At 43.5% G+C, this 16,846-nt stretch overlaps 1 protein-coding gene across 11 annotated transcripts in view; it reads right to left on the reverse strand.

Annotated features, from left to right (window-relative positions):
* The window catches only part of LOC119474569, a 192,824-nt gene that overhangs the window by 71,448 nt on the left and 104,530 nt on the right, over window positions 1-16,846 (reverse strand). For 8 of the 11 annotated variants that reach the window (XM_037746656.1, XM_037746657.1, XM_037746655.1 and 5 more), the window contains one exon: window positions 8,118-8,220. In XM_037746656.1, coding sequence (XP_037602584.1) covers window positions 8,118-8,220 — 103 coding nt within the window. Of the gene's footprint in view, window positions 1-7,642; window positions 8,221-16,846 lie in introns of those variants that run through there. The other 3 variants (XR_005203589.1, XR_005203586.1, XR_005203587.1) reach the window with 2 other exon arrangements.

Consider the following 16,846-nt stretch of genomic DNA (forward strand, 5'->3'; position numbering starts at 1 on the left):
GCTCTCTTTCCTCTCATCCGTCTGCCATTTTTCCTTCAGCGCATTTGCATGATGGTATATACTGTATGCTTGGTTGGACCATGGGTGTACACTGCTTTCCACGATGCATTGTAGTATACTGTACTTTGAGTCCTCTATTTAGGGTATAATAATTCTCACTTTACATTTGAACAGCTCTACAAACTGGAGAACTCACTATATAGTCCATTATATAGTCCACTATATAGTGAGTAGTGAGTGATTTCGGACACACAGACGGAGTCTTTCTCAATTTCTTCACCTGAAGTTGTATTTGCAACAAGGTTTCTAGAAGAAACCACCTCCTGTTCTCCTTGTATGCTATAAAAAATGATGGGTCATTAAACATACCCACATGTTTAGTATGAGAAACCACACATCAAGGGGAAAGTTTTGGATCATTTGTTTTTGATGAATTTAGTGAATACTAATTTGTTTCCTAACAATTAATATCTCATACCTTGTAAAGTCCAAATGACTTCCCTCAAATGAATAATTTGTGCTTTCAAATGAGTAATGTGTTCCTTCAAATTATTACATTGTGACCTCAAATGAAAGTTTTTAACAAACAATTATTACACAGCAATACTTGATTCTGATTGGTCAATTATGGCATTCTACGGTCTGTTATTTCTTTATAGCAGACCGCTGTTACGCATAACAAATCGTTGCTATGGACGCAATTCTGATCTCGGACTCTGGAGGACCATTTTTGTGTCAAATTATTGATTTCTTAAGTAGCCGTGTAATAAGCGGGAAAATGTACAGCGAATGGGTCATTGTTTTGAAATAAACACTTTCAGGGCGATGCAAGTCCTAAATCTTCACAATAATGACCGGCAATAATGACCTGCCTTCGCCCAATGTCAGCAGGGATCGGCTGGAGCCGATCCCTGCTGACATTGGGCGAAGGCAGGGTACATCCTGGACAGGTCGCCAGACTATCACAGGAAAACCAACGCTAACACGAGCAGAACATGCAAACTCCACACAGAAGGTCATCAAATTATCAATTCATGGCATACAAGTACTAGATTTATACCCGAAATAAAAACGATTTCCCTCAACTTAATGGGGACACAGCAGCTCACTTAGCAGTTAGCCTCGTTAGCATTCACAGCAAAAAAAAGGTGCCGGGGTTTTAAAGTGCTGGCTGGCGACTGTAAATCATCTGTACTGTAGGTAGTCTGGCTTGGCCATGTACAGTAGCCCTTTGTTAGAATGGCAACCAGTTCAGGATGTACCCTGCCTCTCACCCAGTGTGTGCTGGGATCGACTCCAGCCACCCACAAACCTGCCAAGGATAAGCATATAGGAAGTTCCTAACTTGGTCTGAGGTGCTGAGTTACTGAATGGCCACACAATGGCTGGTACCTGGCTCAAACATTAGGGCTGCAACTAACAATTATTTTCATTGTTGATTAATCTGTTGATAATTTTCTCGATTAATCGATTAATTGTTTGGTCTAAAATTTTTTAAAAATTATGAAAAATGTTTCGCAAAGCCCAAGACGACGTCCTCAAATGTCTTGTTTTGTCCACAACTCAAAGATATTCAGTTTACTTTCATAGAGGAGTAAAGAAACCAGAAAATATGCACATTTAAGAAGCTGAAATCAGAGAATTTTGACTCTTTTTTTCTTAAAAAAATTACTCAAACCGATTAATCGATTATCAAAATGTGTGTAGCAATGAGCGCATTTAGTGGAACATATTACCAATTTGTGCAAACATATTACTGATTCAAGGTTAGTTTCCACTTAATTCCTGCACACAAATTATCAAAATGTTTACCCACTAAAGCTGGAATCAGTAGAAAAGACATATTTGCTCTGATGATGAGAATAAATAAACTGGAAACATGTGGCCAAATCAACATGGTGTAAAACAAACATAAACATGATTCTGTTGACAAGTTGCAGGTGGTACAGCCTTGTCACTTTGCATGAGTCAACAACTTGCACATGCAGTACAAATTAGATGTGTATTGAGAGCGTATCGGTATAACTTTATGGGAAATTAGCAGCTGAGATGTTTTAAGAGCACAATTTTACATTTTTTAAGATCTCTTTGTCACATTTGTTGTCACATGAAGGAGAAATCCGACTCCAGCAGTGATTAGTTTGGAATCAAAGTACTACTATCTTTGGTTAGAGTGTTATTAAAGACAGCAACCAGACTGTTACGTACTCAAGCTAAAGCTGAGCATACACTGTATGATTTTAGAAATGTTGTTGCTACTCTTACTGTACGAGTCGATCATTTGCGATGTAAAGCCAGAGCTCACGATTTGTGTGCTCACACCGTACGGTCTGATTGTCAGCCACGACCTGAGTGCTCACACTGTACGCGTAAAATAGAAAAATGGTAAAGTTTGTTTGCTAGCAGAGGTCTGTACGGGTCACAATGATAACGAAGCAGAAACGTGCTGCTTTGATGATCTGTGCAATCCTGTCTGCTGAAACGCCTTAAAAAAAAAGAGGCGTCGGCGTATATGGAGTCGCAAGGACTTGCTTCAACTGTGCGAGCGCCTGTGGACGGTCAACCAAAATTTCTGATATGTCCCGACCATTCGACAGCCGGTTCGGGAGGAGTTAATCGGTCCCTCCTGTACACTGCACGGCAAACAATGCCCGACGAAGCTGAAATTCAGTCCGACTCTAAAATGATTCGTACAGCTCAAAATTCAGGCCAGAAACGGGCTGAAATCGTACAGTGTATGCCCAGCTTAAGGAAAGAGATGTCAAAATACCGGCTATGCAGACTGAATGCCAAGTGATCTCCAGCAGTGCAAAGAAAACCCAGACCTCCAACATTACCGCTAACAAAGACCCACGACAACACAATGTCAAATTTGTGACAAGGTCTTCTCCTGAACTACGAGTTTGTGTGTGTGTTCGATTATTTGCATCCCTGCCAGCCTGATTATGAGCAGGCGTGCCTGCGCGCATATGTTTCTATATTTGCATGTTTACATCTTAGTGTGTGTGTGCGTGTGTGTGTGGTTTGAAACCTGCGACGGCTTCCCTACGTGTTATCCTGTGTAACACAGTCTTGGTCCTCATTATCATTTCTCCCTGGGCCTGTTCTGGTGTTCAGAGCCCCAGCAGAGGGGCCTTTGGCTCGGTGGGAGAGGTGTTGGAGGCGGCCTGGCCCCGCTGAGCTCCTTCCTTCCCCCACCGCAGGGTGCCAGGCACAGCGTGTACCAGTGGCAAGCCAAGCCTGACTACGAGACTGCCTGCACAGCCAACGCCGTGTTTGAACAGGGCAGGGGGTTGCCACGTCATGCCGAACACACACATGCAGGAAGGACCTCCTCGCGCACGCACTCACGCACGCACGCATCTCCATAAGGCCGACTCCTGGTGAGCTCGACACATGTTTGGAGGATGCTGCGGAGGTGAGAGTGAATGTGTGGAGTCTAATTTAACGGAGTCTTTGCAGTTTGTGCAGGTGAGAAACATCACAAACGGAGACTTAAAAAAAATAATTGGATTGAGCGCATTTGTGTGGTATTGTTATTGAGTTATGGTAGATTCAGAAGCAAATATGAAACATGCAGTACACACAGTACAATGAAGGATTAAATCCTTGAGAAAGTTTAAAATAAAAAGTGACTGCAGTTCAGTGTTTTACGATCCAACTCTGTCATCCTCGCCGCAGTAATTCAGTCTCCTCCTCCCCCTGATTTCATAATTTCAGCATATTGCGTGTTCCACATTAAGTTTTGATTCAGTCATATGTTTCAGCTCTCAGGTGTGCCTCCGAACCATGAAATATTAAACCTATGAATTCAAGGAGATGTCACATTCTGTGTTTCATTCATTATGCACACCTACACTACATTGTTGACTCTTTGAATTCTAATAGGTATGGATAGGAGGAAGTAGTGCAATCTTCCTGTTGGCTTTACAGCTTCGCTCTCAGCATCTGTTTAGTTTGCAAAGTCTCAACTTTTTTCGCAGTTTCCTTCAGTCGCTCTCTGTGATGAAAGTGAAAATCTGGCGAATGTTAAAAATGTTAAAAGAGCATTAGGAAGGCATCCTAAAAATGTAACTGTGTGAATATTGGCTTGAAATGTGTTAGCACGTGAGCTGTGTCTACGCGTGAATGTGTTTACCCGACCTCCTCCCTTTTTTTGCTATCTCTGAGTGTCACATCTCTTCTCAGAGCCATCCGTGGGAGTCAATCCCACTCAGTCCCAAATAAAGCAAGGCCACTGGTATCAGATATCAAACACTGATGCACGCACATAAATACATAGAAAGACACTAGGAGGACACATACAAATCACTGCAGCCCTAATGTAACAGATTGAAACAACAGAAAAAGAACATTGTGTCTGTCTCGGCCCACCTCTGCTCTGCAAAAACATCAGCAGCCCTCCACTCTTAAACTCTCCCTCGCTCCCACAGGCAGTGAGGGGAGACGGGGAGTTCAGCAGGGGAAGGGATTGGGTTACCATGACATAAATCTCCACGTCTCCTTCTCCTGTGTGTGTGTGCAAGAGGTGGGCAGCAAGGGGCAACGAGGCTCTTAGCACCAGTGTCTTTGGGAATGCCGGCATGTTCCCTGGAGGAGATAGAGGAGATAGGCCTGGCGCCTCCAGAGAAGTCTCTCACCCTTCTCTGCTTATCTCGGGGAAACCACAATAGGGTTTTGTACGCTGGAGCAAGACGAGGAGGCTTCAGATGGCAGCCGAGTATGATATGCAGGAGGACAGAGGGCTAGAGAATCACTCCCTCTGTTCCACGCCATGATGCGGTACGATGCAACACACTACACATCTCTAATAATGAAGCACAGCTCAGCCGGCATGCATTACATACACACTGCTTTTGCTGTTTGCACTGGTAAGATAGAATGTTTGGTCGAGTCCATGTCAAACGCTTAAATAAAAGCGTGAGTGATTCTACTTTTAGTTTTATCTCGAGCGATTTTACAAGCAATATTTTCACTTTTGAGGGTGTCTGGCAGTCTTCAACTGGACTTTTGAAATGCTTCCAAATATCTTTTGTGCCCACCATGTGTGTGGTTCAGGCTGTGCACATCACTGGCTCCAGTGCCACGCTGTTATTTTTAGATAAATGGCTGTTTGTTATTGTTAGCTGGATGGTGCAAAGGGACGGGATCAGCCACAGGAGGGCCGGACTAGGTACCGGCTAAGCTATGAGGGAATTAGATCTGGCTCAGTAAAGATCTGTCCACTAATCACCTTCCGTACAAATGACCTATTCGCTGCTGCTTGGAGGAGCACGGGAGATCAAAGTGGCGATGACACATGCGGCATAACGACGGGCTGCTGTCGACAACAGGAGTGGGTTTGTGTCGATATCTGTCGCATTAATACGAGGCGGGAAGACACACTGCACAACCTCAACCAGTAAAATAAATACGTTCGGCATGGTTTCTACGGGCGCTAAAAAGTTAATGTGTCATTTATGTTTCAGGTTTTTGTGTCGCAAAGGTCAAACGCTAACAATCAACCGAATACCACCGGCCAATCGCCGAACTCACCATAAATCTCATCTGCTGGATGCCTCGCAACCTTGATGATTGCAGAGGCCAAAGGCTGTGGCCTTTCATGTATTTTCTCAGGGCAGGTAAATTGGAGAGCCAGCGGCTGTAATAGGAAAACGCCTTGGAGACACTTGAGTCCCCCTGACGAAGAGAATAGCAATTATTCTGGAAAATCAATTTTCAACCCAATCTTTCTCCCTTATCGACCACGAGGCTCTTTGGAGGTAGAGAAGGTGACAGGAAAATTTATCTCCGAGATTCTATTAGCGGATCTCTATTTGGAGAGAGGCCCTTTGTTTTCGTCGACATTTTGACGCGGTAGAAACACTGGAGCTGAGCACATTCAGCCCTATATGAAAATTGATTTTTTTTTTTGTTTTACTTTCCAGAAGCTCATTCCTTTTCATTGATTTAATTCTTGCCATTAGACATACCATTTATTAGACGGTTTAGGAATAGAGTTAGCATGAAAATGGACACTTCTACTGCTACCGCTACTGAAATAGACGCATATATTCAATATGAACTGCTCTCCGTCTTCCTCCTGAGTAGTTTGTATTAAATGAAGCTGCTGCACTGTAGGTGCTGCTGTTAACCCCTCTGTGTTTATTCTGTGTACGTGCGCGCACGGCCACATGCACCCAGTGTCGTACCTCTTCATGATTATTCCCACAGTCTTATCAGTGTTTATTTTCCTGCTGTGAAAAGCCTATTGCTCCGGCATTCTTTGCATGTCATTCTCTGACCGAGATTTATCGTTGTGTTTATCCCATTAATACGTCAAGCCATTATGTAAACTGGCCGCAGAGTATTGCAGTGATCATTTCTGACTGGCTCTCCATCACTTAAGTCTGTCGTATACATCTAAGAGTAATATCTCTTTTGTCTCTGTCCATCCGTCTTCCCTGTTGACCCGCTGCAGTGTTTCTGTCCTATTCTCTTATACTATTGGTGTAAGTGTGCACATTAAACTGAATTTATGAATAGATGTTTATGCATTTATATGTGTGTATGTGTGTTTTGACATCACACAGATGTAAATCAAAAGTGGCAGCGCTCTGATACGGGCTAATAAAACTCCCTGATCTGGAAGTGCTAAAGGCTCCTTCAGCATACACCCTGCAATGCAGCCTACTGGCATTCTCTCTCTCTCACACACACACACATGCACACGCACACACACACAAACAGAGAGAGCGACTTCGCCCCCAAGACTTCTGTGGGGCCATTTTCATGATTAACCATAACTCCTCAAGAGGAAATTCATTATATGTTGTCTGCTACGCATATACACACATTCATACGAACAAAAATACACACACAACTAGCATGGAGGAGGAAGACAAACACACACACACACGCTGTCCTCCCCTCCATGTCTCAATATCCTGACGCAGCAGTGAAAAAGGGGGGATTGGAGGATTTACAGTGCTGATTCTGAGAAGTTGCATTTGCTTTCGGTTACCAGGGACCTCTGCGGGTTCAGCAGGCCCTGCCTCCCCCCCCCCCCTCCACCTCCACTTTGTCTCCCTTCTCCATCCCCTCCTCCCCTCTTCCATCCCTCAGTGGAGGATAAAAGTGTCCGGCAGTGTGTGTGTGTATGTGTGTATTTGGTGAGAGTAGTGACTGTTGAAACAGATGCCGGTATGTGTGTGCCACCTATGTCAACATGGCCGGTCTCCGGACCCGATGCTGCTCGTAGATAGGATCCTGCCCACAGAGCCACAGAGTCTAGACTCCAGATGTGTTCACGCACACACACACACACACACACTAGGACCAATGCCAGTCCAAACCAATAATTCTACCAGATGACAGCCGTTTACTTACACACGGTTAGGTATGAAAAATAATCCTTCTCTCCACACTCTTGAAGGAGATACTACTACTACTAACAACATTGCAAATGTTCTTGTTTATGACCAACAGAGGACATCTTCACTGTACAGTAAGTGGGAGTGGAGTGTAGAAACACCCTATCACGATGACATTTGGATGTAGTTAGGCGGTGAAATACCATCGGCCACCATGCTCTCTTTTCAACAAACACACTGAATCAATTTCCAGCATGAATTTTTAGAAAAACACACGCAGCACGACGATGCCAGGTAATGCTTTCGCAGCACGAAACTTTATATGATTGTTTATAACTTTTGCTTAAGTAGATATCAAATATGTTATTTCACTGTATTGTACATTTAAATTACCCACTGCCTCTCTCAAAACTGCACTGAAATAAACAGAAACATATGCTGGCTGCATATGTTCAACACCGCTTTATTTAGACTGTTCTATAGCGACACGACGACGAGAGTGTTTTTGTGAAAAAGACACATGGGTAAATTGCAACTGTTATACAAAACAAGACTCGGGGAAGAGGAAAAGTAAAGAGTGAAAGTGTTCAGAGCACAGATGCACCCGCTCTCTTGCTATCTCCTGTGCTTGTGGGTATACTGCCGATCCAGCTATTCTTGTTGGTTTGTTAATTGTTTGTCACCCACCAGGTGCCATCTGTCTGTAGTCCCACAGTCCCCGAGCCATGTGGGCCGGCCTGCCTGGCGCCTGCCAACGTCACTGACCTGCAGCAACCGTCCACACCTCCGTCACACACCTCCTGATCCGTCTGGGATAAATAGCTTCTCCCTCAACTTCTGTGCCGCCATCACGGCTTCCCAATCTGTCCTGTGTTAGAGGGGGGAGGGATGAAGGGGGGGTGACAGGAAGAGACAGGAAGGGAGGGAGAAAGACAAATGAGAGGAAGGAACGGGATGGATGGATGGAGTGAGAAGGAACAACAGATAGAGATAAAAGGGAGAGAGATATACAGTTACAGGCTTGTTTGTGCTTTCTGATCAGTCTGTTGTCGCAGAGTAGAGAGGCTCAAACACTGTGCAGTCTGCTCACATATGGGTTTATATAAGTCCTGCATACTGTAGATGTTAAAACTCTTACACACACTTACTCAATACTGATCTTAATCCCTCTGCACTCAATAAAACTGACCTGAAATCAAAACAACTAGACGTTACATCACCAGAAGTTACGGTATTTGGGATTTGGCACAGCATCCGCTGCACCCACCACTTTAAGAGGCACTCCAACAGGCAAGGGAGGTCACCTTCACCTGGGCCTGATGTTGGGGCAGCTGTGTGCGTTGAAAAATGAGATCAGCTGCTTGCTCACCGGGACGCATGCGGCAGTCTGGAACTACCCAGGGCCTAGTGCACCAGCTCGCATACGGTGGCCCCAGTACAATAAAGACAGAGCGAACAGCCCCCTCTCTCCCAAGCCTGTCTGCCTGCCTGCCATCCTGGGGCATGTTGGGTCACCTTGACGACTGGGCCCAGCGAGGGGAGCCGCACCCCACTTCGGGGCAAAGAAGGAGGCAGTATGGGTAATGAGGCGTTGCCATGCAAGTGGAACAGCTTTTGAATAACCCCGTCCTCACGCACACACACACACACACACACACAGTATTCTACAGTACTTGTGTTTACAGAAGGGACAACAGCTTGTTGGAGAAACCTCTCAGGAGCTCTTAGACCAGGAAGGAGGAGATTCACGGGCATCATGGTGGAGGTCAGTAAGTCATGTGGTGAAGTGTTCATGCACAGATAGCTTCAATAAAACAAAGAATGATTGTGATGCATGGTTTATATCTGAAGCATGCAAAAAGATGCCATGCTACTGCAAGTGAGTTTTGCTATTACAGAGAGGCGAAGACCCTCCCCTTCCGGTGGACCACCATGGGACTTTATTTCGGGAAAAAATATGTACGGCGGTTAACGGCAAGAGACAAATCATTTTTCGCCATGAATCACATGATGTTTGTCAGTGTTAATACTTAAAGTGCTTTCCTGTGTTATTTGTAGCCTACAGTATCTCTCTAATCTGTTGTAGGATGCCTATAGTCTGGAATCAACAGCAGCCAGCCGGACAGGCAGGTATGCATGCAGAGCTGAGGTGTGTGAGCTATTCATTCAGGTTTTAGGAGCAGTGTCTCAGTCAGGATGCGTTTACATATTATGCAGCAGGATAAAGAGAGACTTTCTGACTTCCTACAGTTAATACTAGATGCTAGGAGATATTAGGTTTGGGGGTCCTCCCTAAGAAGATTTTAAGCTTTTTTACTTTCGCAATTTTACATAATTGAGGACCATTATTATTGCTATAGATAACTCCAAAAAAGCTTTAAGACAAAACTTAGTATATTAAGTATAATAATTATTTTATTATTTACACATATCACAGCCTTCGTCTGATTATTTAATTCTTCTGGAAATGTTTGCCCAGTAATATCATACTCTGTCAATCAAATGTTGAAAGATTAAGAAAACTTTTAAATAATATTTCATTAATTATATTTGTTAACTAAAAAAATGTATGACAAACAGTTCACTAATTATTTTACAAAAAGGACGTAAAGGACGTAGGCTATTGTATCGATAAATTACAGCAGCGTCATTCTCATACCCCCTCAGCCGTGACATGATTATGAATCTCCCGGTGAACCTGATATGGAGAGGACAGAAAAGAGTACCGGCAGCAGTACTCCGAGCACTGTCCCTCGTTTTGCAATATACGTCACCAAACTTAGCTAACTTAGCTATGTTCCACGCACATATGTAATGTTATCTTACCCATTATTATTCTTATCCACCGACGCCTGGTCTTTTTATCAGCAGGGAAGCGAAAGAACGAGCGAGACCCATATCTGTGAGTACATCCCAGTACGAAGCACACAGGCATCATAGCTTTAGCGAGAGATGACTTTTGTGTGTGTAGTCTTTCTAATTATGAATGTTCACAGTCTTTTACTTTAACAGTTTTACAAAAAACTGTGACACTTCTTGACTTGCAAAATTATCTACAAACATCATATGTGTGATTCATGGTGCAATTCTAACGAGATGAAAAAAAATATTTGACTCTCGTCGTTGACTCGTCATATTTTTTGTGTAATAAGGTCCCATGGTGGTCCACCGGAAGGGTGGGACTTTGCCTCTCTATGTAGCAATATTGACAGGATTCATTTTCCACTTTTCCATGTGAAAATAATTAAATATTTGTACGGGTTAAAGAAATTGCTAAATTATCCAAAAACCAAAACCCAGTGGACATCGATGTTTAGATGAGCCAACACATCTAGCTGAGAAAACAGTAGAACTCAGCCACCCATGAAATGTTCATTTGAAAAGAGGAAGGAGACGAAGAGAAAAAAAAAGAAAAAGATTTTCCAATCCAAGTACGCCTAGTTATAATGATTGTCTGAGATGAGGTCTAATCATTCTGCATCTTGGTCTCATAAAGCGAGGGAAGGTACAGTATTCCCTCATGTTGACTCAACGTTAAACATTCACTAATAGCCCACCAAACTGTGCGGCATCCCATGAAGCCACTGGAATCCGTGGACTGGCTGCACCAGATCCATTGGGAATATTCTGACCAACCTCGACTCACACAGACACAGAATCACAAGTAACATACACTTGTAATCATAAACACACGCATACCGAATCATTAGCAGCAGACGCAGTAAGTACGGACATGCCTGTTGTCAGTAGCGGGAGACAGAGTGAGACAGAGACGAACCCTAAACTGGTTCACGAAAAGAACAGCAACTAGAAAAATATCCCCTTTAAGTGAAAAATGGAAACCTGACTGCTTGCTGACCACATAGAAACACAAACGTTCAAGTTTGTTTTTCATTAGCTTGGCTTGTTTGAAAGGAATAAACCTCCACACACAGTTCTGCCTGGATTCCATGTCTTATTGTAACATAATCCAAAAGTGGCTGCAGCACATAGGCTTCATTCCAACATTTGAACACCGCGTACGGGTCATCAAATGTGTTTTTATTTATCCGAAAGTGTTCTTCGGTGTATAAGTTTACAGTGCTTCAGTGGCGACTGCATTAAACATAAAACGACTTGTGAACTGTAGTGCCTTATCTCCTGTAGAAACCCTAAAAGGTTCCACTTCATTATTCAGCCATTCCTTCAGTTTGCAATTGGAAACAGCCCTTTACAAATATAAATTGCTCAAAATCTTGGAAACCACACCGAGATTCCGCAAAAGCATGACCATATCGGTTTTAAGCTATAAAGCCATATTGTAGAAAAAAGTTTTTTTCAAAATGTTCTGAAGATGATGTATGATTCCAGGACGTGTGCTCTTTTTTTTATTACTTTTCTTTTCACGTCTGTCCTCTCTGAATTCTAATAGCCCATCTCCTGCAAGCTTTGCTACAGATGCTGGCAGGTCTAGCCTGAAATGATTATCAGAGCCAGATCCCACTGGCCAGCTTTCCAGTAACACTCCTACATGGAGATGGAACCAGAGCTGGGGCTGAGGGCTGAAGGCTGAGACTGGGGCTGGCGCTGCGTTGCCAGGGGATGGACGCCAACAGGCCCAAGAAATTAATACCAGCACTGGGGCCTCACCGAGGTCCAACATGCAGCTCCAGCTGGAGCAGATGAGACAAAATGGATGACTGGCAATGATGTCACGAGACATTCAGTGGATCAGGGGTTCCTGAGCCACCGCTAGCGACGCCTCACCTGGAACTAGCAGCGGGGAATTGTTGGTTCCCATTGATGAGCAGAGATGGAAGCGTAACTTTGCTTCGCTCAGAATTTGACTGGCAACTTCAGAGCAGTGGGCAACTCCGGGGTCTGAAAAGTGAAGCCAAAGTATCTTAAACCTGCAGCAGGGGGCGACTCCTCTGGTTGCTAAAATAAGTCTGATTGTATAGAAGTCTATGAGAAAATGAGCCTACTTCTCACTTGATTTATTACCTCAGTAAACATTGTAAACATGAGTTTATGGTCTCAATCGCTAGTTTCAAGTCTTCTTCAATACAGCATGATGTTCATTTAGCAAATTATGGTCCCATTTAGAGTCAGATAGACCATAAAGCAGAGTATGCTTAAGGGCGTGCCTACCTTGTGATTGACAGGTCGCTACCACGGCGTTGTCCGGTCTCAGAGTTGTCCGGGTTTTCGCCTTACACCTTTAACCCTTTCAGTGTGTTTTCAGTTCATGAAAGTTAATTATTTAGGTCGCCTAGAAATGTCTTATTCACCATTCGGTTATACTTAGCTCCACCCTCTCATGTCACTTCTGGTTGCAAAAAAAACAAAATGACGATGGCCAAAAGCCAAAATGCCGAACTCGAGGCTTCAAAACGGCAGTCCACAAACCAAATGGGTGACGTCACGGTGACTACGTCCACTTCTCATACACAGTCTATGTTTCAGAGGAATTTTCAGCACAGGTAAATATGTTAAAAAAGGAACCTACAAGAAAGATAATCAGTCCGTGTAATTATCAATCAGCCTTTTTTCTCGAGTTAATCAGATTTCATTCAAGCTTAGAAAATTGTTATTTGAAACATTATTACCTCGCTGTGCAGCAGAACAACAACAACACATCCTTAAGCCACCCTAACGAAAGGGAGGAGAAGTATGACAATAATGAAGAGTTTAAGCTGAACCGCAGCTTCCAAACCAAACCGAAGCATCCTGACATTTGCGTTGAAGTTGCCAAACATTTCAGTTTGACACAACATATTAATCACCGCAAAGGGAAATTACAATATTATGAGCTGTTGGCCAAAACCTGATGAGAAAATGACTCGATAAGATACAGATGACTGTGTTATTTACATAAGGCTTGTCGTGTATTCGACACGTTTTGTCATGCAGTTTTGAGGACTGAACTGCTTATACTGTAAAAACAATAAAAAATCACATCACAGTCACTTTCTATCGTTGCACATTTGCTAAGAGTTAAGTGTTACCATCGTCTGTGTGTTTTGTAATGAGCTCTGGGGACAGTCCAGGCAGCTTTATAAGCTGAAATCCTGAACCTGGGTGTCTAATCACAGCAATGATGGTTTAAACATCAGGAAATCATTTACATTGCTTTGGCTCGTGGGGAGTTTCAAAGTATCTCAGCAAAGTTATGACAACACGAAACTGCTCACACACGCATGTACAAACACACACCAGCGTAACCCATATCTGCGTGATCTGACTCAAAATGTGGTTTCTTAATATTATAGAGCCTTGGAGGGAACTGGATGGATTAATGGATTTAGAAAATAGAACTATTTCATTTCAATTCAGGGCTTCTGTAGAAAAATAGATTCGGTTTAATCTGTCGACTCCATCATTCAAAATAACAGCATGTAGGCTGCCTTCTAATTAATTCTGTAACTCTGTAATTGACTTCAGCTCTAAAATATTTTCAGTGATATAAAACTTCAAGTGGAACGAAACAATTAATCAGCTCAGTATTTGTTGTAACACTAATAAACCAAGACAAATGCCTGTCAGAGGAAAACGGAGGCCAACATGTTTCTTGTTCCCATAAATATGTTATCCTCAGTTATGCCAAAGCTGGAAGGCGTCCAACTCGAGCCATGAGACGACATATTTTGTGTGGGCTAACTAATAATGTTTGCCCCCACTGCATCGTTTCTGTGCCTGCCCTGGAAAAAAAAAAAAAAAAAAGAGTAGGAGGAATCCATGTACATTAAAGGGAAACATTTGTTTTGTCACGGAAGAATTGAGTCATGGTGTTAAGTAAAACTGCAAAAACAAAGACCTAAAGTTAGCCTAGTTTACTGTAGGATAAAGACTGAGTTTTGTTCACCCGCACTTTTAATGGACGCCGGACAACAGCAAAGCTTCTGTTTTCTTTTTCCACTTTTAACCGCCTAACACTCCCTGATGGCGTATCGTCCTAAAACTGACCAGGCTTGAAATATGACAAGTTTAATACGTCCTACATCACCGTCGAGCACGATTGAGTTACTAGAGCAACAACTGGCCTGTCCCGGCCTGCAGCAGAGCCTGTGGAGCAGCGGTGTGAACATAACCCCACGTCAAAGGGGTTCAAACCTAGAAGGAGACAGAGGTCTGAAGGAGTGTGGGGGGAAAGCGTGAAATAAAAAGAGGTTTTCTTGGGTTGGCAGGCTTTTCAGGGCAGCGACTCTGATGACAGGTAAGGAGAAGAGGACTGGCTGGTTGCTGCAGTGTGGGTGGGTGGGCCACCAGGGAGGCAGAGATGAGAGAGAGAGAGAGAGAGAGAGAGAGAGAGGAAGGCGGGCAGGCCTACCGGCGCTGTCACCGGCCCCGGCGTGTTTGGATAAGAACCCATGGAACATGTGGTGGAATCAGCAATGAGGCATCACACCTGGAGGAAAAGACAACTAAATCCAGCCCCCAGTACGGCGGGCCTTGGCTCCACCAAGTCTAGCCAGCATCTGGAATGGATATCTGGAGATGCAGCCGACTTCACAGCCCCTTCACGGGCGCTTCTCACTCTACCTTTTATAAAAAAAACACTAAAAAACAACATACACAGTTAAAAGGTTGCGGTAAAAATAATGCGAGAGTCTCACTGAGGGTTTGTGTTCATAAATACATGTTCTTCAAAGTTTTTCTTCTTGCACTGTATCCCATCTGCTTGGCATAATGTTATTGTGCTGTTGATAAAATAATCTTTTTTCCCTTATAGTTGCTAGACTCCGTTCACCCCCAATATGCTTCCGCTTGACTCCTCCTGGCTTTAACAAGTGTACAGATGCCAACAGTTTTTTGGTTACAGTAGCTTCAGTCCTGGTTGGCCATCTTTCAGCATGTTTCACTTTGAAAAAGGAACAATACAATCCACTCATAGTTAAAATACAAACTTAAAGGGCTGTTTTTTATATTATTCTGTCGCTTCCCAGCGGTGCTGCTTATGTATTCAAATCCAATCATTCAAATTTTGGTCAAAGTATGTATGTTTTAGCGTCAAAACGCTATTTTCCCAAGCCCTGCTGAAAACTTTTTCCCACCTGACCTGACATAGGTTTTTTAACATGATGGTGCTGCTACATGTACAGTACACTGTATATACATCCTTATATCCAATATATAAATGTTACATACAGTAACTGTGTGGACGCCACGTTAGTTCGTATCCAAAAGTCAAACAATAACACAAACAAAGTAAATGCAGTGGTAGACCAGCAACTTAATGTTCTGCGTGGTAAAATTATGTTTTTGTGAATGGGGTCTGGTAGATTTTTAAGATCGCAATACAACAGCTTCCGTTCCCCGTTGGAAAGGGCTGTCTGACGGCGAGGTAAAGCTCTGAAAATATTCTAAATATAACGTACACTTAAACTGATATTGATTTTTTTTTAGGTGGCTAAAAATACGTTTTTCTGCTGCTCCCGTCTACAGCCGCTTTACCTCGCCATCAGACAGACCTTTCCGACGGGGACTGAAGCCGTTCTCTTCAAAGCCACCAGACTATATTCACAAAAAGCAGTAATTTTACCTCGCAGAATGCGGGAGTATACATACCAGGGTTTCCGGCAGTGTATAGCAAGACTGGTGGCCCACCAGGCCTGAATTGACTCCCCGCCTGGCATAAGCATCAGGGAATTATGTATTGAGTGTTGTGTTTACGGTACAGACAGAGAGACGGTGAGTATGAAGAAGTATAGCTATGAGTGTAGCAGACACATACAAGCCAAGTTCCAGTGTATTGCTTGCCACAGTCTGTTTACTGAAAGGGTTAGCCCAGAAGTTAGCCACAAGCTCTCTTAAGGTGGGCTGATAAGGTGGACTACTAACCCTTTCAGTTGTTTCCAAACTTAGAACAGCTAACTTTGACTCAGCTAGTGCTAGTGTTCACATTATTCATTACATTATTTATTAGCTCCGATTAGCTTAGTTTGGTAACCTACATCACTGCTTTTTGCAACGGCTGAGTGGCCGTTTCCATTTGAAAAATACGGAACAGATCGCAGATGGAGCCGCCCTTTAATATCCAGAGGTACACTGTTTATGTTTCAGGTTGAAAAGGTCTGAAGCGAAGGAGCTGGCATCCATCTCTTTCCTGATTTTAAATTGAGAATCCCTGAATATCAATGAGAAAGCACAACTGATATCCATAAAAGGTGAATAAAACAGCAAACCCAAACCCATCAGGACACACCAGGAGGAGCATGATGCACCACAGTGTGTGTACTCTCCACATGTGTGTGTGTGTGTGGGGTTGTCAGGGGCCAACCAGCCGTGTTGTGACTGGAACAATCCCGGCCACAATGTTTGTTTACACAGAACCGCTCACTCACCCAAATAATCAGAAGCTGTGGGCCTTTCTAATCCCCACACAAAGTCAATGGAGCCAGGTTGAGCTGGCGACAGCCCCGATAAGATACTCAAACACAGCCTAGTGATCTGCGATCCGCGGCCTCTCCTTCCCACACCCTCTGTCCCCTTTGTTTCCTCTGCTGCAGTTCACA

The sequence above is a fragment of the Sebastes umbrosus genome, chromosome 16, assembly GCF_015220745.1.
Source record: "Sebastes umbrosus isolate fSebUmb1 chromosome 16, fSebUmb1.pri, whole genome shotgun sequence".
In the NCBI taxonomy this organism is placed as follows: Eukaryota; Metazoa; Chordata; class Actinopteri; order Perciformes; family Sebastidae; genus Sebastes; species Sebastes umbrosus.